Source organism: Haplochromis burtoni, unplaced genomic scaffold, assembly GCF_018398535.1.
Source record: "Haplochromis burtoni strain Fernald_Lab_line unplaced genomic scaffold, NCSU_Asbu1 Contig_222, whole genome shotgun sequence".
NCBI classification, from domain to species: Eukaryota; Metazoa; Chordata; class Actinopteri; order Cichliformes; family Cichlidae; genus Haplochromis; species Haplochromis burtoni.
The window spans coordinates 889,543-911,265 of record NW_024582583.1 but is presented as its reverse complement, the minus strand read 5'-3'; the positions used below and the strand labels follow the sequence as shown (position 1 = coordinate 911,265).

The 21,723-nt window shown below is 49.1% G+C and overlaps 1 protein-coding gene across 3 annotated transcripts; it reads left to right on the top strand.

Annotated features, from left to right (window-relative positions):
- The first annotated feature begins 1,937 nt into the window (after nt 1-1,937).
- Nucleotides 1,938-21,633, top strand: LOC102302380 (zinc finger protein 609). 3 transcript variants are annotated; one of them, XM_005936965.3, is made up of 9 exons: nt 1,938-3,499; nt 6,766-7,596; nt 10,601-10,829; nt 15,817-15,904; nt 16,319-18,473; nt 18,576-18,948; nt 20,020-20,334; nt 20,593-20,662; nt 20,983-21,633. In XM_005936965.3, the coding sequence occupies exons 2-9, from the start codon at nt 6,886-6,888 to the stop codon at nt 20,990-20,992; spliced, it is 3,951 nt and encodes a 1,316-aa protein (XP_005937027.1). In that variant the 5' UTR covers nt 1,938-3,499; nt 6,766-6,885; the 3' UTR covers nt 20,993-21,633. The 3 variants fall into 3 exon arrangements, with proteins under 3 accessions (XP_005937027.1, XP_042082586.1, XP_042082584.1); XM_042226652.1 differs by having other exon boundaries at nt 20,593-20,671; XM_042226650.1 differs by having other exon boundaries at nt 1,938-3,526.
- The last annotated feature ends 90 nt before the right edge of the window (nt 21,634-21,723 follow it).

Below are 21,723 nucleotides of genomic sequence, written 5' to 3'. Positions count from 1 at the left end.
AATTTGTTTCCAAAACCCCGCAGTCAGGACATGCTATATTGTATTTAGATAGAAGCTAGCGAGCTAACTCCCTGCTAACTTCTAACTCGTTAAATGTCATAAATTCCGTTTTCATGGATGCCTGGATGTTAAACTCAATTGTTACACCTGGTAGAGCAGAACGCTGATCATTTTATTAAAGATGAAAGACTTTAGACAGTTTTTCAACTCTCAGTAATGCCATAGTGATCGTTTGATATATGGACCTGCAGCGGAGTTTAGGCCCAGACACGGCTAGTGACGTCAGACTGAACAACCGGATAGGGCATATATGGTATCACTCTATCAAACAAGAAGACAGCCGCATGTAGCTATGATGATGTTTGCTAGTTCACCTTACATGCATTAATGTAATAACGTGGTTAGCCTACTCAACGTAAATTACACACGAACAACATGAAGCTACTCACGCAGAGAAGAACGGCTGCTGCTGCATCATCATCCTCATCATTTCTGCTACACTGGCAGGGCTAGGGGCCAGGACTCTCCTCTTCGGGTTTTGGGGGATGTTGCTAACTCCGGGTCCGATAACAGGCACCACACCCGCAGTAGATGTGCTCGGTGTGAGGTCTCGCAGCAAGCTATCAAATACGGTGCATTTCTCGGCCTTTGCACAGCATCAGCTTAAAGCACTTGTTGCTGCTGAGTTTGCATCTTTTGCTGTGAAGTACAGCCAGACTTTGACCGCTTTGCCGTGGGCATTTTTAATCTGTAGCTCTGCTCTAAAAGAACGTACGTACCTGGGCCCGCCCCTGGGCCCGCCTACTATCCTTGGAAAGGTTAAATGATTGGCTAGAATCCAAAGTGTGTGACATCTCGGAGAAAAAAGCACCAAAATAAAGCACCGAAATGTGCGCTGCTTTTCAGTCTGGTTACTACCGTTTATGTCAGAACCGTGCCATCCCTACACCTGGAGTGTGAATGTCCATGCTCACCTCTGTTCAGTATGTCTTCAGTGGAGACTAGAGCAGGGCGATATGGCCAAAAATATTTGTCACGATATATATTTGAACATTTTTGATAACGATATAATTGATGCGAGACAGCATACAACTCCACAACTTCACTTGCACAAAAGAAAAAACCATCCATTTATTTTCACTTAAACAAACAGCTGTTTTTTATGTGCATTAAAGCTTTATAAAAATGTAACAGTGCAAATGCAAATTCCTCGCTGAAAGTTTAACCAAAAGGCATTTCCAGTAGAAATGTGCTGACATATCCTGAGCATAACCATGTATAATATCCACTGAAGTTAAAAAGAGGTGCTTTGCAACATTAAACTGCAGTGTGCCAAATAAAAAAGTCAAATACGTATTTTTTGGACCATAAGGTGCACGGGAATATAAGACACATTAAGCGAAACAAAGCAGTCAGATAAATCTGCTGTTTAGTTTCCTGTCTTCATTCATGTTGGACGTGACAGCAGAGCTGTACGTTTGAATTTTTTCAGAAATCTCTCAGTTAGAACATGCTATATCATGTTTAGGTAACTAGCAAAACTAGCGAGCTAACTTCTGCTAACCTCCTGCTAACTTCTAACTCTGTTAAATGTCATAAATTCTGTTTTCATGGATGCCTGGATGTTAAACTTCATAGTTACACCTGGTAAAGCAGCAACGCTGATCATTTTATTACAGATGGAAGAATTTAGAGTTTTTAACTCTCAGTGTTCGTTTGACTTTGGGACCTGAAGCGGACGGAGTTTTGGACCCAGATTACTCTGCGAAGCTCCTCACTACGGCAGCCGTAATGCTCTGACAATCCATCAAGCAGTGCGGCTTACCAAAGTTGTGCTAAAACATTTTAACAGATTTCTGCCCAAATCGGTTCGAGTTTCAATTTTTGAGAAAATTAAAGTATTTTAAGCCTTATAGTGTGGAAAATACGTTATACAGAAGAAAAGAATATATCGTGATATATATCGTTACCACTTATGCTTCAAATTATATCACGATATGGATTTTAGGCCATATCGCCCAGCCCTAGTTTTACCTTTAAATCACAGATAGATGCAAAGTATGCCGGCCGATGTGGGGGCAACGCTAGCTTTCCCAGCCTCGTCTTCCTCCTCCTGCAGTGCTTCACAGAGGATGCCCGGCAGCCTGTTAATCACCGCGGCGTGGTTTCAGCCTATGTGGGACGTGTAGCGTAGAGAGCGACGCCCGGGCCAAGTTTCCGTCAGAGCGGCGGGTTTGATTCTGTCCTGCTGCTGGGGAAAAGCCCGGCTGGCGGAGCTCTGTGCCGGAGCCAGAGCTTCTCAGGGTGGATTTTCACAGAAACAGGCTCCTCTTTCTCTCCAGCCGCTGGAGGTCTCGCCACCTCGCCGCCTTTAATTAAGTGTGGCATTGGAGGCAGTTGAGCAGAAAGTCTGATCTGAGAGGGGCCCCGCGGTATGAATGCCAGCAGTTAATCCATTCAATCATTTTTGCACAGGCAGATTAGGAGTGTGTGCGAAAAATGGTGTTTGCTGCCTTTGGAGGTGCAGCGTGGGTAACGTCACAGCTTTTTAATGTGTAGTTTGACTGTTTTTACTGGTGAAAACAAAAAAAACAATCAGGAGAACAGATGGTTTAGCCTTTTCAGGGTCTCTGTAGATCTGACAGGAACCTTTCTGTCTCCAGAAACGTCTTTCAGTTACTCCTGGGTGATTCCTCGCCATTCCCAGGCCTCCAGAGAGCCCCACGCCCAGCCAGGACCCCCGATAGGCCTCCAAAGCAGGGCTTTCCTAGCTTTATTAATCAGTTTTTCACTCAAACGAGAGAACACATCAGAAATGAGAGGGTAGTTAAGTAACAATGAGCTGAGAATGACAGCCCAGTGAGCATCAAGGACAAACCTCAGAGGTCAGATATTTATTTATCCACAGGTCATCACGTGTAAAATATATTTCATTATATTCTGCTTTTGAGCCGTGCTTCTGTTTGCTGCAGTGTGTTTTCATTTGCTCTCCTTACACAAACTCGCTGAACCACTTGTCGAGGTGGGAGTCATCCCACATCCCCACGATGTTATCGCGGTACTTCAGTCACGATGTGACATTGTTAACATAAAATGTTAGAATGGTGAATGTTGCATTAACATATCTTGAGATTTAACACTTTTTTCCAACAGCAAGTTACGTCCTCAAAGCTAAACATGGTTAGCATCTGTTTTATTCCATAACAGAAGTTTATCTCGGTGGTTTTGGTTTTTTGTCGTCAGTCAGCGATTGGAAGAGGCCACGTTTGTGATACTACAACAGTTAACTGCTGAATCAGTGAACATCACATGTCTCTTGTTGTCTACATGCACAGGAAGTCACATTTAACTCTTCCTGTTCTCCAGGAATACAACCGGGATACAACCAGCTGCCGAGCCGAGTCGCCTTGAGTTGTGCTCGGTGACAGAGCCTCGTGTCCGCACGCTGACCGTCTGTCTGCAGATGGTTCCCGTCTATCAGGCGACCTGTGCAATCCAAGTGAGTGTGACTGCAACGATTCATCGAGTAATTCCAATTATTTGATTATAAAAAATTCTCTTTGCGTTTAAGCCGTTTTATTAAAATGAGTGTTTCTCCCACATCTGCTAAAAGCAGACCTGCAGTAGAAACGTTTTTATGAAACACTGAGAACACAACAGCAGCAGGGACGATGGCGCTGGCACAGTTTAACGTGGGGGCGGAGACTGTTTACACACCGCGTACTGTCACGCTGCGTTGAGGCTGAGTGAAAGAAAACAGCAGCGCGGTGGCTGTGATCACCATTAAAACCTTTACTGTGGAAACGTGAACGCTTGTAAGTTTAAGCTTGATGAAGGCTGACGGCAGGCTGCTATTTTACAGAGAGGCAAACAGGGGTGAGTCTAAAGGGGGGCGTGGGGTGCCCGGCTGCTGTAACAGCAGCATGAAAACTTCGCTAACGTCAGAAAGCCTGCCAAGAAGACGGGACAGGTCCGTTTTTATGCCGTAGTTTTGACTGCATATTTGTTTTATTTTATTTGACCTTTCACTCTACTTGACATTATTTATATATTTTTGCATTTAAGAAAATGTTTTTAATATGGTGCATAAATACATCCAAAGGTTTAGTAGTTGTTTTGACAGATAAAACGTGGTTTTGGGTGTTTATTATTGTTTATTAATAAGACAAAAGCATTTCTCTTCCAGTTAAGTGACGGGGTAATCGATGGCTGAATGTTTGTCCAACTGACACTGTTTCTGTTTCATAGTAATATGTGACATTTGCAAAATAATCACTTGGTAAAGGTTTGAACTGAGTCATGGATGGAGGAGCGTCTGATGGCTCAGCTTTTGGAGTTTGGCACCGGCCTCGGTCGTGATGTGTTCGGCTCAGTGTTGCTGGTGTGTTTTCTCAGAGCAGTTGAATCATTAGCAGCAGGATTATGTCCACAGCTCCTGTCTGTCCATCTGCCTCCTCGTCTCCTCGGTTAGTGTGCTTCGTAGCACTGCTGCCAGACGGGTTAAAGGTTAACCAGTGTGTAGAGTCACAGAAGTATGAATCCTAGGAGTTTCTCTAAATGCTGCGGTTAGATTTTGAACTAAACATGAGCTCTGTTCTGTACGGCCGTCCACACAAACCTCAGACACATCCATCACTCTGGTTTTTGTTGGGTTCTTATCCTCGTGGACGAGTTTTGAATCAGATCTTTGTGAACTTGTGGAAATCCCAGTCAGGCCTTAATCTGGATGAATTTCACAACGACGTGTTTGGTGGGTGGAAACGCTGCTTTGAAGGGTGGATGTTTCTCTGTTGTGCTCTTGCAGGTGGGGGCAGGTGTGGCGATAATAAGACGAGATTTCCTGAATGCAGGTAGCAGTCACTGTGCCTGCAAAAGGAAGGTTTTATCACAGTGTTTATCAGGAGATACTGTGATGTTTATAGTATGTGGTGGTATTTTTATTATTATTAGAATAAATAACATTTTAATGCCTTCATGGAAAATGTAATCATAAACACCCACAGAACCAAAACAAAACTAATCTACTGTTGGGCCTTTTTACAAATAATTATTAAGAATAATGAAACGCGCGTCACAGAGTCAGGACTGAATCTCATGCAGCTCTGAAACGAACTGCATTTGGACAATTTAGTGTGCAGGTAAAAACACCTGAGCAACAGGTGAGACATGCAGTTAAACTCAGAGCATCCTCAGGTGAAGCTCACCTGAGAGAAGCAAGGTGGAGCTCGTCTCGTTCCTCTTCATGATGCTGCACGATTTAAGCAGAAGCTGCTTAAACACTCTGGAGTTCACCTCTTTGCGTCTGTGTGGAGGCTGGTGGTGAGGAGGGGCTTTAATAATTGGACGCTTCATCTCAAGAATCATCTGCACGTTTTGAATGTTCAAATGTGGTTTTCTTTAAATTATTAATTTAAATGATCTGTAAGTTTGGAACACACTGATTTAAAAACAGAAGAGTTTCCATTAGCAGTTTTTTGCCTGCAGCTGTTAATTTTTCCTCAATAACTGTATAATAAGATTAACCTTTGTAAAGACTGCTCGCCCTGCAGCATCCTGTAGGATCACTGCAGAAGCTGTTTAACGACCTTTAACCTTTAGAGGCTGCACGCAGGGCGACGGTGCAAAAACAAGGCGGAGCAGACCCACAGCTGTGAAGCTGTTTGTACAGTTTGTTTCTTGAACAATGGTGTAATTGGACAGGATGAGTATTAATCAACAGGCTTCAGGAGTACCAGGGAAACGGTCCGCTCTGCTGGACTTATTTTCCTGGGTCGTCTGCAGTGTGCCGCCCTCCTCCTGCGGGAACGACTTCCTGTTTTCGTAAACGGCACTGGGACTCGAATAAATCAGCTGCGGCAGCGGTACGGTATCGTGGGCGTTCACGTCACAGACATTTCAGTGAGCGCTTCAGCCCGCCTCCTCTCCACATATGGACTGATCAGACATAAGCCTTAATTAGCCTCAGGGTGGAGTTGGTGGGGCTTTAGGATGTTAACATTGCACCGCCTCCTCCCCACATCTGCTCCCGCTGCTTTGCATTGTCAGAAGGTCAGGGGTCAACGAGCTCCTGTCCTGTGATCAGTGGCCTGAAGGAGGCTTTAGAGCAGGAGGTGTGCATGTTCTCCCTCAGCGCGCCGTTATCCTGACGAGTAGTCGTCTTCGTGAAGTAACAGAACTGACAGCAAACAGGAAGTCGCAGCCTGCAGTGGTGCTGAGATGCTCTGTGGACCAAAGATGAACCTGAGACTCCGATCCTGAATAAAACATTTAGTTTTAGTTCATGTTTTCAGCTGCATCTCTTCCATGGATATTCTGAAAGTGATCAAACCATTAAGCTTAATTCTTGCACCTTTTTTCCCTCGTTGTGAATCGGGTGCACCTCCTTATTGTGTGATCTTGCTAAGCCGGGGCGTTGTCCTCGCTGTCACTCAGGGCCTTTGTTTCGCAACCTCGTGATTCCCACCAACCAGCGAGCGTGCAGACGGGTTCAGGCTTTTTGTGCTGGTGTAAATCGCTGTGAAACCGCCGACAGACTTGACATCTGACGGTTTGGTTTACGACTGAATTTCTTCCTAACATGTGCCTTTGTTCCCCGGCCTGAGCAGTAAAACTGGGATGAGCAACTCAAAATGTAAAGTTGTTCTCTTCCTGGCCTTTGATCATAGTCATCAAGTTAAAAATAACTTCTGAACTCTGTCTCAGGAGGCGGGGCTAAGCTAATCTAACCTGCTCTTTTCTGGTTTGTCTCACCTGTCCTTCCTGCAGGAGGCGATGCGGGGAGCCGGGTGGAGGCGTGGGGTCCGGCCCTGAGGAGGCGTCCTGCGGCTGGGAGGAGCGCGGCCCTCCTGCAGCCCTCCTGTGGCGCTCCGGGACGCTCCTACTAAGATGTCCCTCAGCAGCGGCCCTGCAGGCGGGAAAGGTGTGGACTCCAACGCGGTGGACACGTACGACAGCGGTGATGAGTGGGATATCGGTGTTGGCAATCTGATCATTGACCTGGACGCCGACTTAGAGAAGGACAAGCTAGAGATGTCGAGCAGCAAGGAGGGAGGGGGCATGGCGGCCCCTCCCAGCGCCGTGGCAGCTTTACCTGACAATATAAAGTTTGTTAGCCCTGCGTCCGCCACGGCGGGCAAAGAGAGCAAATCCAAATCCAAGCGCAGTAAAAACTCTAAGGAGAGCGTGAAGACGCCGCACTCAGACGGAGCTAAAAAAGAGGTTCAGGGCCGGGTCCCCGGGGACCTGCCGCCCCAGAACGCCAACTCTGCCCCGAGCAAGGGGACGGACAAGTCGAGTAAGCCCTCCCGCATCCTCCCTGTGGTGAAAAAGGACAAGGACGGGGTGTCTGGGAAAAGCAAGAAGGAGAAAATGGAGGTGGGAGCGGCGAACGCTGAGAAAGAGTCCTCGGTGCTGCCGTTAGGAGCACCTCGAGGCGGACCCTTTGAGGGCCAACAGGCCCCCGAGCTCGCTACGGCCGAGCAGCTCGGGAACACGCCGCTGGACTCAGCCAGGATAGGCCAGGCCGTGACGACGGAGCAGGAAGAGGTGGATGGGGGCGACTGCCGAAATCTGAAGAAAGCGATGGGTGGGGAAAAGGTGAGAGGAATAAAGCTGATGCCTGAACAAATGAAAATAATCGTGTCTCCTTGTTGTTGATGGAGCCCGCATGCTGCACACTGAACATGATGTATGTGAGCGTCGTGTTCGGCGTGCTCCTCGTGGTCAAAGGATCTAAATGTGCTCGCTTTTAGCTCTGAACAAAGAACCAAAGCAAACCAAGCGCTCGTCACTGCCGACCCGGTCGGCCGTGGACAAGCTAGAAGTGGCTCCGTGTGAACCTGAGCTAAGTTAAACTTGGTCTAATCTAACCCAGTTTCTGTTTTTAGATAATCCCACTGTTAAAGCTTCTGCACTAAGACCCGTGTCGTCATTAACAAAGGAGTCTTTGGACCTCTCTGTTCTACCGCTGATCATTTCACTGCACTGGCAGGTGTGTTTTTCAGGGCTGATTTCAGGTAAACACACTTCTCCTTCACAGCTAGCTGGACTGTTCGTCAGAGGTTAAACCGACTCTTTTAAGAATAACTTCAGAAAGCTTCAGCTTTGGGGTTTGTGTGGTTCCTTAAAAAGCCTTAAATTCATGCATTTATTGGAGTTGGTGTGGGGAGTAAACTGAGCCTGCTAATTCAAGATTAAACTGCGATTAAAGGTTAAAGTTGCAGTGGATTAAAGTCCTGAGTGAGCTGTTAATTCAAGATTAGATTGATCGTGTCGTACGGTCAGGGCAGCGTTTAAAAGATGGACGCCTTTACTCCGAGGCGAGAGAAATTCGATTTTTAGGTTTCCTGTTTGTATTTTTGTTGTGTGGATGCTGGATTCAGTCTAAAAAGCACTGGCACCAAATTCCCCTGAGAGATGCTGTGGGGGCCTCACAGACACGATGCTTAGAGCAGCGCGATATGGCCAAAAAGATTTATCACCATATACATTTGAAAATTTGCGATGACGATATAATTGACACGAGACAAAATACTTTACAACTCCACAACTTTATTAGTGCAAAAAAAAAAAAAACATCCATCCATCTTCATCCGCTTTATCCGAGGCCGGGTCGCGGGGGCAGCAGCCTAAGCACAGAGGCCCAGACCTCCCTCTCCCCAGCCACCTCCTCCAGCTTATCCGGGGGAACACCAAGGCGTTCCCAGGCCAGCCGAGAGATATAATCTCTCCAGCGTGTCCTGGGTCTGCCCCGGGGCCTCCTCCCGGTGGGACATGCCTGGAACACCTCACCCAGGAGGCGCCCAGGGGGCATCCTTGTCAGATGCCCGAACCACCTCAGCTGGCTCCTTTCGATGTGGAGCAGCAGCGGCTCTACTCTGAGCCCCTCCCGGATGGCCGAACTTCTCACCCTATCTCTAAGGGAGAGGCCAGCCACCCTTCGGAGGAAGCTCATTTCTGCCGCTTGTATCCGCGATCTCGTTCTTTCGGTCACTACCCACAGCTCGTGGCCATAGGTGAGGGTAGGGACGTAGATCGACCGGTAAATTGAGAGCTTTTCTTTTACACTCAGCTCCCTCTTCACCACGACGGACCGGTGCAGCGTCTGCATCACTGCAGCTGCTGCACCGGTCCGTCTGTCAACCTTCAGCTCCCTTCTCCCAAAAAAAACTCCATCAGTGTATTTTCACTTAAACAGCTGTTTTTTATGTGCATTAAAATTATATAAAAATGTAACAGTGCAAATGCAATTCCTTGCTGGCAGTTTAACCAAAAGGCATTTCCAGTGGAAACTGGCCGACACATCCTCAGCACAACCATGTAGAATGAATAACGACGGCCCGCTAGCACGCGCTACCAAAACTAGTGCTTTGTTGTGTATCAGACGGACGAAAGCTGAACCAGTTCCACTGAAGCTGCAGCATTTTTACAAAACAGTTCTGGTTCATCAGTTTCACTCAACGATCCGCTTTCACTCTTCTCGTTCTGCGTCGCCGCCGTGCTTTTTCCGCCATGTGCGTATGAAAACAAAAGCACTGCGCATGCACGTTTTTACCCATATTCTATCGCCATGTTTCATTTTCTTATCGTTGCCCAACGGCATACCGGTGTTACCGTGAGCGGTATGATATGGCGCAGCACTAGTCCAGACCCTAAAGCCTGATTCCTGTTAAACTCAGTTTTATTTGTATGGCTCCAGATCACAACAGCAGACGTCTCAAGGCGGTTTATGCTGTCAGGCGAAGACTGTAAAATAAAACAGAGAAACCTTTGAGCAAACGCTCCTCGTCTTCACTCCTCAGGCTAGCGCTTTGTCAACCCACCGGCCAGCGAAGTGACCCGAGGTTCTGTCGGGTCCCTCGTCAGCCCTCTGCCTCCGTCTGAGATCCAGAGAGAGGCCGATCTGCCTGTGGCCTTGAAAGGAATGTGGCTTGTAATAAATACTGCTCCGGCTGAATGAGGAGGAGCAAGGATGGCCAATAGTGGAGGTGTAACCCCGCCCCCTGTCATTCTGTCTTTGAGAGCTAGTCTGAGGTTTTCCTGCTGCTCAGCGGTTTTCCCTGCATCCAGGCAGCAGCTCTCATTCTTAAAGAAGAGGACGGTGTGGACCGCCCTCATCGTCGGCTCTCAGCACTGTCAAATTTACCTGAAAACCAACGTGTATGTTCCAGGTGGGTCAAGGTGGGACTTTAAAACCATAATTAAAAACTACTTCCTCTCAGTTGGGGATGGCTCTGTGTTTTGGCAGTAGGCCACACCCCTAAGCAGAGAGACGAAGTATAAAGTTTAAATAGACATTTAACCTGCTGTCAGACAGGAAGTGGAGATGTTCTGCACCAGACTTCATTCACAGAAGCTGCAGTTTTACCTCAGAGAGAGACGGTAGATGTTTGAGTGCTGCCTTGATGGGCAGCCAAGGATTGAAGAAGGTCAAAGGTGCTGTTCCCGCCACGGGGAATAAATGATCTTTATTTCTTTAACGTGATAAGTGGTTCTCTTTGTTTTGGCACCAACTAAACATTAGGTTGGATTTCCTTCCAGCTCTCCTGTGGTTGCACTCACGTGTTTGATTTCTCTCTCGTCTTCTCTGTCCTCCGTCCAGATGGAGTCTCCAGTCTCTACCCCAGCTCCTCCCCCTCTCCACCTCCTCGGCTCCGTCCCCAGCAGCGGCGACATCTCGTCTCCCTGCGAGCAGATCATGGTCCGCACGCGCTCGATCGCCGTGAACACCGTCGACGCGGCGCTGGCGACCGAGCCGGAGTGCCTGGGACCCTGTGAGCCGGGAACCAGCGTGAACCTGGAGGGCATCGTGTGGCAGGAGACGGAGGACGGTGAGAAAAGCGTTATCGCAGTAGATGGCTGCGTAGTAATTTTTTACGTGTGTTTATTTGAAGAACAAAATGAGCGCTCATCAGAGGCACTCGCACTACCCCGACCTGAACATCGTTTCCCATTCTGCTGAAGAAGAGCCGTGCACACGAGACTGGCAGGAACTTCCCACAACATCAAGCCTTCGGTTGGAACAATGAACCAAACAAGGAGCGAGAGACTCTCGGTTTCTGCAGCAAACCTTTACGAGCTGCGACGGCGAGCGGACACCGTCTTCCTGTCAATCCAAATTATTCCAAAAAGAAAGCTTTTCTGCACCTTCACTCCACAAAACTCCCGTTAGATTAGAGAAAAGGTGCTTCATTAATGCTCTGATGTTCCACTGAACTGCTGCTGAGCCTCGTGCAGCTGCGGTGGTACCAATAACTCAGCCACCAAAATGAAATGATTGGTCCGTCAGTGCATTTTCTTTGCCTTTGGCTGTTGCAGAGAAAAAAAACACCTTCTGATATACTTTAACAAACACATGCATCAGTTTTATCAGCTTGGGTTGAACGTTCATGACTCCACCCCTCTGAGCAGGTGTGATGTGCGTGCAGAGCTGCCGATGCTGAGCCAGTGTGGAGCTCTGTGAAAAGATCAGGTCCAGTTTATTGTCTGGATTACGGCCCTGCTGAACAGTCGTGCATCTCAGTTTTTATTCAGTGACGTCCTGTGAGCGCGTCTGCATGTCCTGCGGACGCCGAATGCAGAGTGGCGTGTAGCTGGAGGAAAACCTGTGTGGAGGTGATAGACTCGGGCAGGAAGCTGTTCATCAGCAGCGCTCTTAGAAGCGCTCCTGTTAGTGGAAAGCTCTGCTGAAGTACTCAATCTCACTCTTTAATTAGCTCCACTGTCAGCCAATCACTGATGCGGTTCGACCTCAGAAACCCGCCGAGCGTGACGCTGGTATGAAAGCGTTCGACATCTGCGTCCCAGCCGGGGAGGAAAGTCGCATCTACACGTCTGCTTCCTGCTGCACTCGCAGCTTCCGTGCTTTGATACAGTCACGTCAGCACATCGAAGAAAGGAGCTGTAAGTGTGGGGAGTTACTCTGAGGACTCATTTGTTAAAGTGGAGACCCCAGAGGGGAGGAGCTTAACTCCTATCCCTTCATCGTAATTGTGGGGTCAGAAAACCTTTGGCTTTTTCAAACCAACATAAAATGATGTTTGTACTTCAATGTGAAGTCTTTTGTTTTGTTTGTTTGTTTGTTTGTTTGTTTTTTTTAATAACTGCACTAGAGATGGACCGGTCCGATATTACGTATCGGTATCGGTCCGATACTGACCTAAATTACTGGATCGGATATCGGAGAGAAATAAAAAATGTAATCCGATCCATTAAATATCAAAAAAGCACCTCACAAAACTTGCGACACGGCGTAACTCGGCTCATAACCGTAGCACGTCGCAGCAGTGTGGTCACGTGATCGAGCGGCTGTGGCGTGCCCTGTGGTCTGGTTGAGTATTTGTAGCCTCGCTACCAAACCAGCATTTCATCAACAGATATATGGAGCGACTGCCTCTCCTGCTGCTACTTCAATCATGAAACTGATCAATGATCAGCTGATCGGCTCTCTTCTTTGTTTTTGGCCCACTTTGCACCAGAAAGAGGAAACCAGCGGCTGAACAACAGCAGCACGTTTAAGCTTGATCAGCTGTTGTTAGAATTTATTTAATATTACTTTCTACACCAGGATCTTTTTCTACAGCTGACGGCTGTAACTGTGCAGGGGCGGATCTAGCAAAGTTTAGCCAGGGGGGCCGATAGGGCATGAACAGGGAAAAGGGGCACAAAGACATACTTTTCTTTCTTATTCTCATTTAAAATGTCGAGCTTTTAATAAATAATTATCTGACTCTTACACCCAAAGTTTTAATTTGATGTAAAATGTATAGAAGTCCTTTACTGTATATAGTAACTGTTAAGTCTAATATAACCTAGTAAGCTGTAGTACTTTTTCCTTTGGGAACCATCTGTGCAGTCTGCAGTTCTGTTGAAGGAAGATGTTGAATCTATTTAATTATTCTTGAAACATAATTTATTTCTGTGCATTAAATTAAAGTTGATTACATCGATTAAGCATCATGAGGTGGAGGGTGGTTCCCTTTTTTTTTTTTGCTGGGAGTTTGCAGCCCTGTTAGTTAGGTTGCTTAATATTTCTGCTAAGTACTCTTTAAAATACCAGAACAGGGAGGCTGGAGCAGGTTTAAGTTTATTAGATTGATCAGTTTTGCTGAACTATGAAATATTTTGGGTGCAGTGTGTTTTTTACATACAGGTATAACAGAATAGCTTTAGTGTTGTTGTTTATTTAAACTTGAGTATGAACTTATACCAAATGCAGCAAGATATTAAAAAAACACTATATCAGATTCATATCGGTATCGGCCGATATCCAAATTTATGATATCGGACATAAAGTGGTATCGTGCCATCTCTAAACTGCACGTCGGCCTGCAGTTCTGAGGACGGACTCGATGGCTCTGAGCGAGAGCGAGGAGGACGCCAGTCATGGCCAAATGTGGGTTTCACATCATTTCACTGATTCCTGCAGATTTGCCTCATTTAAGTCCCAACATGTTTGTGGCAGGTTAATAACATTCAGCCCAACAGTGCACAAGTGTCACACCTGGCCAACGTCTGGAACATCTGCAGACAGGCTTTTAGTGCTAGCTAAAAACGTAATCTGCATCAGCTGACGAGGACCTGGCTCATAAAAGCACCTGAGGGTGTTACACATCACCAGCATTCATCCGCAGAGAGGCCCCCAGAGTAAGTCCGCAGCCCCAGCTTCTAATGAGCAAATCAGCTGCTTGGATGGTAAAACAGAAAGTCCAGAGCAGCCGAGAGAAGACGGCGACAGGCGCTGAGTGAAAAAGTGAAAGCAATGTGCAGGAATCCCCCTGTAAGTTTGAAGAGGGAATTCCCACCAACTGAAAGCTGAATTTCAGTGCCAGCGGTGCAGCTTTTCTTCTTGGTAGTAGCATAGCATCTTTATTTATAAGGGTTAGGGGTGCTACAAATATAGAACAAAGAGAAAACAGTTTAAATTCCATATAGAATATCTTAAAATTAAAAATAATGTAATTAATAAGAAACATATTAAGAGACATCAACAAGTCCTGCTGTGCTGAAAGCCAAGGTAAATAAATATGTTTTAAGACGTGATTTAAAAACAGATAAGGAAGGTCCTGTCTAACATGTAAAGGCAACTCATTCCACAGTTTTGGTGCTGCCACAGCAAACGCCCGATCCCCTCTGAGCTCACGATTAGTCCTGGGCACGCTCAGGAGGAGCTGGTCTGCCCACCTGAGGGGCCGGGAGGGTATGTGTGGATGAAGAGCTCAGAGAGGTACAGAGGGGCAGCATTGGACAGACATTTAAAAACAAATAAAAGCAGCTTAAAATGATCCTAAAATGCACGGGCAGCCAATGAAGTGAATATAAAACTGGGTGATGTGCTGGCATCTACGAGTGCCAGTCAAAAGACGTGCAGCAGCATTCTGAGCTAGCTGCAGTCGAAGAACAGAAGATCGACTCACCCCATAATGAAGAGAATCACAGTAACCCAGCCGAGCGGTTGCAAAGGCACGGATTACTGTTTCAAAGTGCCAGCTGCCTCAGATGAAAGAAACTAGACCTCACAACCGACCCGATCTGGCTTTCAAGCTTAAGTTCAGGATTTCGGGGTTTGCAAAGCAACACATGGAACAGCAGCGGAGGAGGTCTGAACGCCATTACTTCAGTGTTAGAATCATTAAAACAAAGAAAGTTTAGCGCCAACCACGACTTGACGTCCTCCAGACATGTTCGTAAGCGATTTACAGACGACCCATCTTTCTTTTTAAGAGGAACATGAATCTGGCAGTCATCTGCAGAACAGTGAAACGAGAGTCCGTGTCTCCTAAAAATTGAGCCCAAGGGAGGTAAATAAAGCGAAAGCAGGATAGGGCCCAGAACGGAACCCTGTGGTACTCCATGAGACAGCGGAGCACGGGAGGACTCAGTTTGTTAAATAAGACCTGAACCATTTCAGAACCTGTTACACCGACACACTGCTCCAAACACGAGATTGAAATTTCATGGTCTACAGTGTCAAATGCAGCAGTTAAATCGAGTAAGATAAGAAGGACACTTTCACCAGAATCACATGATAAAATATGTCATTAAAATTCTTAAAAGTGCTGATTCAGTGCTATGCATTGCTTTAAAACCAGACTGGAAAATCATCTGAACATTTTGTGCATTCAAAAACGGGATCAATTGGTTACATGCTACTTTTTCCAAGGGCAGCTTAGATATTGGTTTAAAGTTCTCAACAGCGTTCGTATCTAGCCCAGGTTTCTTAAGAAGTGGTTGCACAATTGCATCTTTGAAATTCTTTGGAACCACACCTGAAGTACTGTAAGGCTGCTTTTTAAAATGGTTAAAATAGTTGAACCTGTGGTAGAAAAAACTTCTTTCAGAAAACGGGGAGGGATGGCATCGAGGGCGAGCCTACAGGCTTTAGATGATCCACCACCTGCTGTAGCTGAGCAAGAGTAACCGACTCTGTTGAAAGACAGCCGAGCAAACTGGAGGATCAGAGGCGTCAGATGTGGGCAAAGTAATCCGCGCCCTAGCCGAGGCTACCTTCTTTATAAAGAAGTGCAGAAACTTCACACATTTCATGTGACGGCTCAAAACTGAGAGCAGAAAGAGGGCTTAAACAATATATGTGGTTTCTGATAATTCACCATACTAATGTTTGCAAAGTGTTTCCGCTTTGCTTCTTTTACTGTAAGCTGATATAAGGCCCAGCGCTCTCTTTAATTTTGTAAAGCTGTAAGAAATTCAAAACTCAAGTTGAGTTTAACTGAGTCGAAACACAGTGCTGAAAGAACCTCCGTGCCGAGTAGCTAAAAATGTCTCGTTTTCATGGTTTGCCTGTGTGTTTTTCTGCAGGTATGCTGGTTGTGAACGTCACCTGGAGGAACAAGACGTACGTTGGAACTCTGCTGGACTGCACGCGGCACGACTGGGCGCCGCCGAGGTACAGAAACGACTCAGGCTCACGCCGTTCGGCCGAGATCTCGAGTATAAAACAAGCTCGTTCTTGCTACGCTCAGTCACCACCATGTAAACACGTAGAAACGTGTCAGGGACAAACATACAGATGAACCTGTAGTGAGACACGTGGTCGATACCTGCAGACACAGGGAAAGGCTGTAGGTTTCATGCAGGTAAACAAAACAACTTATTATTGCTCATTAATAAGACAAACGTAAGTCTCATCCAGTTACTCGATGGAGTAATCAATACTCGATTACTGATAATGGACAGCTGTGGCTCTGTGTGCTGTACGATGGTTTGTTTGAGTCGGCTGCGTGACACCTTTGGTTACCTTTGGTACAGGTGTGGTCAGGTGTGTCTTTCGGCTCGCTGATGTCCACCTCTGTGTTTTTAGGTTCTGCGAGTCTCCCACCAGTGACGTGGAGATGCGGAGCGGCCGCGGTCGAGGTAAGAGGATGCGTCCCAGCAGCAACACGCCGTTGAACGACAACAGCAACTCGTCGGACAATAAAGGCAGCGGCAGCAGTAAGACGCGCGGCGCCGCGGCCAACAGCAAAGGCCGGCGGGGGAGTCAGACGGCTGGCTGCGGCGAAGACGCCAAAGCCAGCCCGTCCTCCGCTAAGAGGAAGACAAAGCCCGCCTCAGATATGGACCCCACCTCCAGCTCAGAGGACACCAAAGCGTCAAAGCGCATGAGAACGAACTCGACCGGCGCCGGGACGCCTCTGCCTGGAAGCAAAGCAGATTCACTGCCGCCGCCACAGCTGGACCGGACCTGCCCCTCCCCCGTCCTCATCGACTGCCCCCACCCCAACTGCAACAAGAAGTACAAGCATATCAACGGACTGAAGTACCACCAGGCCCGCGCCCACAACGACCAGGACGTCCGACTGGACCAGGACGGTGACAGCGAGTACGGGGACGACCCCGCCCTCCATCCCGAACCCGCCTCCTGCAACGGCGCCGCCATCTCGCCTGCTCGCTCCACTACACCGAAGGGTCGGGGCTTCGATGCCCCCTCGCCCTCACCAGGCAAGCTGACATCAAAGGTTAAAAAGAAGACGAGCGAGGCTGAGCCTGAGGTGACGGACGGCGGCGAGGAGGGGGCGTGTTTGACTGACGAGGCCAGTAATGACGGCATGGACGACAGGAAGGTCAAGAAAATGACAGCCGGGGGGAAGGCTGAGAAACTGGGACAGAAAGGCTTGAAGCTGACTCGCCCCGCCGGCGCGCCCGGAGTTCCCTCGCCATACTCCCTCCAAGCATCCTCCCCCGCTCTGGGCTCAGTGGTACAGTCCGTACCCAAAAGCCCCCAGCTGAAAAACGTCCAGCCTAAACCCGCGCCCCTCACTGACCCCGCCTCCAGCCCCGCCCATTCCAAGGACAAGAAAAAGAAAGACAAAAAGAAGAGGGACGGCGGAAAGGAAGAGGACAGCCCGAAGGCCATGGGTAAGGCGGGGAGGCCAGAGGAGGGCAAGAGCCCGTACTCTGAGGCGTCAGACGCTTTGCTCAACGGCTCCTCGGAAGCTCAGCAGAGCCGGCTCGCCAGCATCAAAGCCGAAGCCGACAAGGTGTACAGTTTCTCCGACAACGCGCCCAGCCCGTCCATCGGCGTGGCCAGCAGGATGGAGGCCGGCCTGGCGCCCACGCTTCACATGACCCAGAACGGAGCCGACAACGCGTCGGTCAAGACCGGTAGCCCCGCCTACTCTGACATCTCTGATGCTGGGGAGGACGGCGAGGGTAAGGCAGAGGGGGTAAAGGTCAAGCCAGAGCCTGACCAGGGACCTCGTGAGAGTGCCAAGAAGGCGCTGTTTCCCCCTCAGGCGTCCAGTAAAGATTCGCCGTACTACCCCAGCTACGACGCCTACTACTCCCCCACCTATGCCAACCCCAGCCCGGGACCAGCGCCTGCAGCACCACCTCATGGTGAGATAGCACAAGTGAAAGTGAAGAAAGAGGAGGAGCTTGAGGTGGGAGAGGAGGGAAAACTGAAGGAGGAGCCTCAGGAGGAGAGAAAGGTGGAGCCAGGGCCTCCGCAGCCATCAGTCATCCAGCAGCGCTCCAACATGTACGCCCAGCCGCTCTATTACAACCAGTACTACGTCCCTCCCTACTCCTACTCCCACGAGCAGGCCTACCACGCCCACCTCTTGGCCTCCAACCCTGCCTACCGTCAACACTTCGAGGAGCAGCGACAGCGCCACGCTGACAAGAAGGCGGAGAGCAAAGAGCGCGAGGCTTCCGTGAAAGAAGAGTGGAAGCAGAAGGCATCGGTACCGCCCACTCTGTCAAGGGCGCCCAGCCTCACGGATCTGGGCGCCAGGGGAGGCGTGAACCCAGCGAAGCCCAAAGAGCCCGCCACGGCTTCGGAACAGGCCAAGTCGGTCATCATGGCGAAGGGAGAGGACTCCAAGGCGCCCGCCGCCCAGCCCGAGGGTTTGAAGATCAAGCTGAGTGAAGGAGGGCATCACGGGAAAGAAGAGCCAAAGTCAGGGGCGGAGCCGGGCCGAGCAGCGAGCGTCGAAGCTGCCATGTGGTACAGACAGGTACAGGTGTCCTCCCTCTGTCACGGCACGTTCCACCTCGCTTGTGTTTTAAGATTGATTGAGGTTAGTTTGATGCTGATGAAGGTTTCTCCCTCTCTGCAGGAGCCCGACTCACGTCTGTGGTCCTACGTCTACCCCAGCAAATACTCGGAGGCTCCCAAACTTCAGGAGGACGACAGGTGGAAGGAGGAGCGGGACAGGAAGGTGAAGGAAGAGAGGCCGCGGCCCAAGGAGAGCCTCCAGAAAGACGAGGCGGCGAAGGAGGTGGCGGAGGGTAGGACGCAGCTACCCCCCGAGGAGCTCCGCGGGGGCGGGAAGGAGGCGCGCCCGCCTCACATGCAATTCCCCTCGCCGCTGGCCCAGCATCAGGGCTACGTGCCCTACATGCACGGACCGTACGCCTACAGCCAGGGCTACGAGCCGAGCCACCCCGGGTACAGAGGCATGCCCTCGGTCATGATGCAGAATTACCCAGGTGAGAAACTCAAACACGACATAAAGCAGGCGCAGCACAAAGAGAGCGCGAGGGCTGGAGAGTGAAAACCAGCGAGGAGTTAAATTAAAAGCCACGTTTCTTTGTGGCGTCCGAGGGACGAGCGAGTGCCAGCTGTTGGTTTTGGTTTCTGTTTAGGCTCGCCGGTAAACCTGCCGACTGTTCACGGTGATAAGGCTTCAGGAAGCTGAACTTCAACATGCAACTTCCTCTAAAATCCACCAATTTTCACTTTTTTCCACATTTCTGTGTAAACAAATGAGATCAGGCTGTTTTAGACCAGCCGACGCTTCAAATCTACTTCTGCTCATTTTCATTCACGTTATTAATATAAAATTAGACGAATGCGACGCACGGCCCCGGATGATCAGACTTTCACTGGCCCCCGAAAGAAAGCGCTGTAGAGGAGTCGATGCTGAGAGCTCGACCGAACTCTGACAGGTTTAAAGATCTTTAAGCTATCTCGCCACTGCACGTGTAATCCTGGCTACGGTGGCCACTGTGGGACAAACATGCTGGTCAACAAAGACGCATCAAAGTCACTGTTTCTGTTGTTTGCCTCACACTGTAAGTGGCCTTGTGGAAACGGTTGTGGCGCTTTAGACTGAGGTGAGAAGGAATAGGATGAGATTTTGTTAAGGTGGCGTTGTCTCGTTCCTTCCTGTCATGTGTTTGGTGAAGGATAAAACACTCGCGTTTCATATCTGCAGTCTGAAGATGCAGGCATGGATTTAAACGCCTGCGATTTCTCTTCTCCTCTGCCTTTGGCGTCATGCATTTGTGGGCGGTCTCTAGCCACATACATAAAATGTGATGTTTGGATCCATCTCAGCCATTGTGTTCAAAGCTGGTGGGGGTAACACGGCGCTGCTTTGTATTTTTAGTGGATTCATCCTGAGTTTGTTGGAGAACACAGTTACACACTAATCACCACTGAAAAATGGCGTACTGACCTTTAGAGCTGCTGCCGCCACGTCATCATGCCGAACCTATGTTTGAACCTTTATGTTCAAACATAAACATCATGTTGTTTGTTCATGTTTGTCCTTCCAGGTTCGTACCTGCCAGCCAGTTACTACGCCTCCTCATACGGCGGGAAGGTGGGGGCGGGCGAGGACGGCGAGAAGCCCTCCAGGTCAAGTCCGTCTGTGAAGCCGTCCAGCGAGGCCAAAGCTCTGGACCTGCTGCAGCTGCACGCCAGCCAGTACAAAAGCAAGTCGCCGTCCATCCAGGACAGCAAGACGCCACATGACCGAGAGCGGGAGAGAGAAAGGGAGGGCGACCGGCCACGCTCCTCGCCCTCGCAGCGCATCATGCAGTCCCATCACCACCTGGGATACCCTCTGTACGACCTGTCTTACCCCTCAGGTGAGCCTCGCCTGCTGCCTTTAGATCCTCTTTAGCTCAGGTGTTCTCGGACTGGAGGACAACCTGCTCAGTTTAGTGACCAGCCACACAGCCATGGTGAAGCTGACCTCCCATGATTCATAGCTGGAAAGGGATCCTCTGAGCCCGCCCACCTCACCCCTCTGAGCCCGCCCACCTCACCCCTCTGAGCCTGCAGCTGCTTTTAATGAGAGGCGTGTGCGAGTCTGTTTCAGTTCTGACATCCTGTCTTTGTTTCAGGCCTCTCATCCTCCGCCATCGTCGCCAGTCAGCAAGCGTCCGCCCAGTCCATGTACCCGCCCGCACGGAGGTGAGAACGGTAAGAGACACACACACACACACACACCAGTTATGCGTGAGTACTGCGCAGGTGCTCATCACATCCATGAACATGCTGGGACTTCTGTGCCGCTCCTCTCCACCTGTACTGAAATTCAGCTGCCCTGCTTCAGGCGTCTCAGTGCAGCAGCTCCACCTACTGGTCAGATCAGTGAATCTCAGTGTAAAAACCAGAGTTACTGAACAGGACATCAGCCTCCTCATCATCATCATCACCTTCTTCTTCATTTTAATTTCAAACCATTCCCTGGTAAAATCTTCTGACCCGTGATCTCCTCTCACTTTCTACAGGCACACCTGATTGGCCAGCCTCTACGCCTCTCCGAGTCATGTGACTGGATCACGTGAAGAAGCGTTTCTGTTTCCGTGACATCAGTTCAGTGGTGTTCTGTGTGTGTTTGATATCTCTGCCTGGACGTCCAGCCAACTGCTCCGACCCTCGCCGGACCGGATCCTGGTCCCGTTGGCCAGCAGGTGCTGCTGGGATGCAGAGCTCACAGTGACGTACCTGCAGGGACGACTGGGTGACCTCTGACCTCTTTCAGAAGGACGGGCTCAGCTCCGGGTGACATCACACCGTTACCTGGATGCGTCTCAGCTTCACGTGAAATAAAGAGAACACTGGATGAAGGAGGGCCGGCCAATCAGAGGGCAGTATTCAGACTGCTTCCTTGTACTGACTGAGTGACAGGCTCCTCCTCCTCAGTGTGTAGCTGTAAACATGCTCTGTGTGTGTGTGTGTGTGTGTGTGTGTGTGTGTGTGTGTGTGTGTGTGTGTGTGTGTGTGTGTGTGTGTGTAAATACTGTACAGAGGAATTATTTTAAAGAGCTGTTGGATGATGTTGGATTTCCTACTCTTCTTTTTGTCTGGTAGTCTCTGCCTCTGTTTTTCTACTGTTGTTGATCTGATATTAAACCTGTAGCTGGTGGAGCAGCGCTCGAGCTCAGTGTCCTCATTTATTCCCTGAAAACACCAGAGAGAAGCTGATGTTGTGAAACGTCTTCAGGTCCTGGGATGATGGGAGGCAGGAG

What these genes read in the sequence shown, in the direction of transcription:
- LOC102302380 (XM_005936965.3), top strand. Translation starts at nt 6,886, where the DNA reads ATGTCCCTCAGCAGCGGCCCTGCAGGCGGGAAAGGTGTGGACTCCAAC. An exon ending in CATGATGCAGAATTACCCAG is followed by an intron (nt 18,949 to 20,019) that starts GTGAGAAACTCA and finishes TTGTCCTTCCAG; the next exon opens with GTTCGTACCTGCCAGCCAGT. An exon ending in CGACCTGTCTTACCCCTCAG is followed by an intron (nt 20,335 to 20,592) that starts GTGAGCCTCGCC and finishes TCTTTGTTTCAG; the next exon opens with GCCTCTCATCCTCCGCCATC.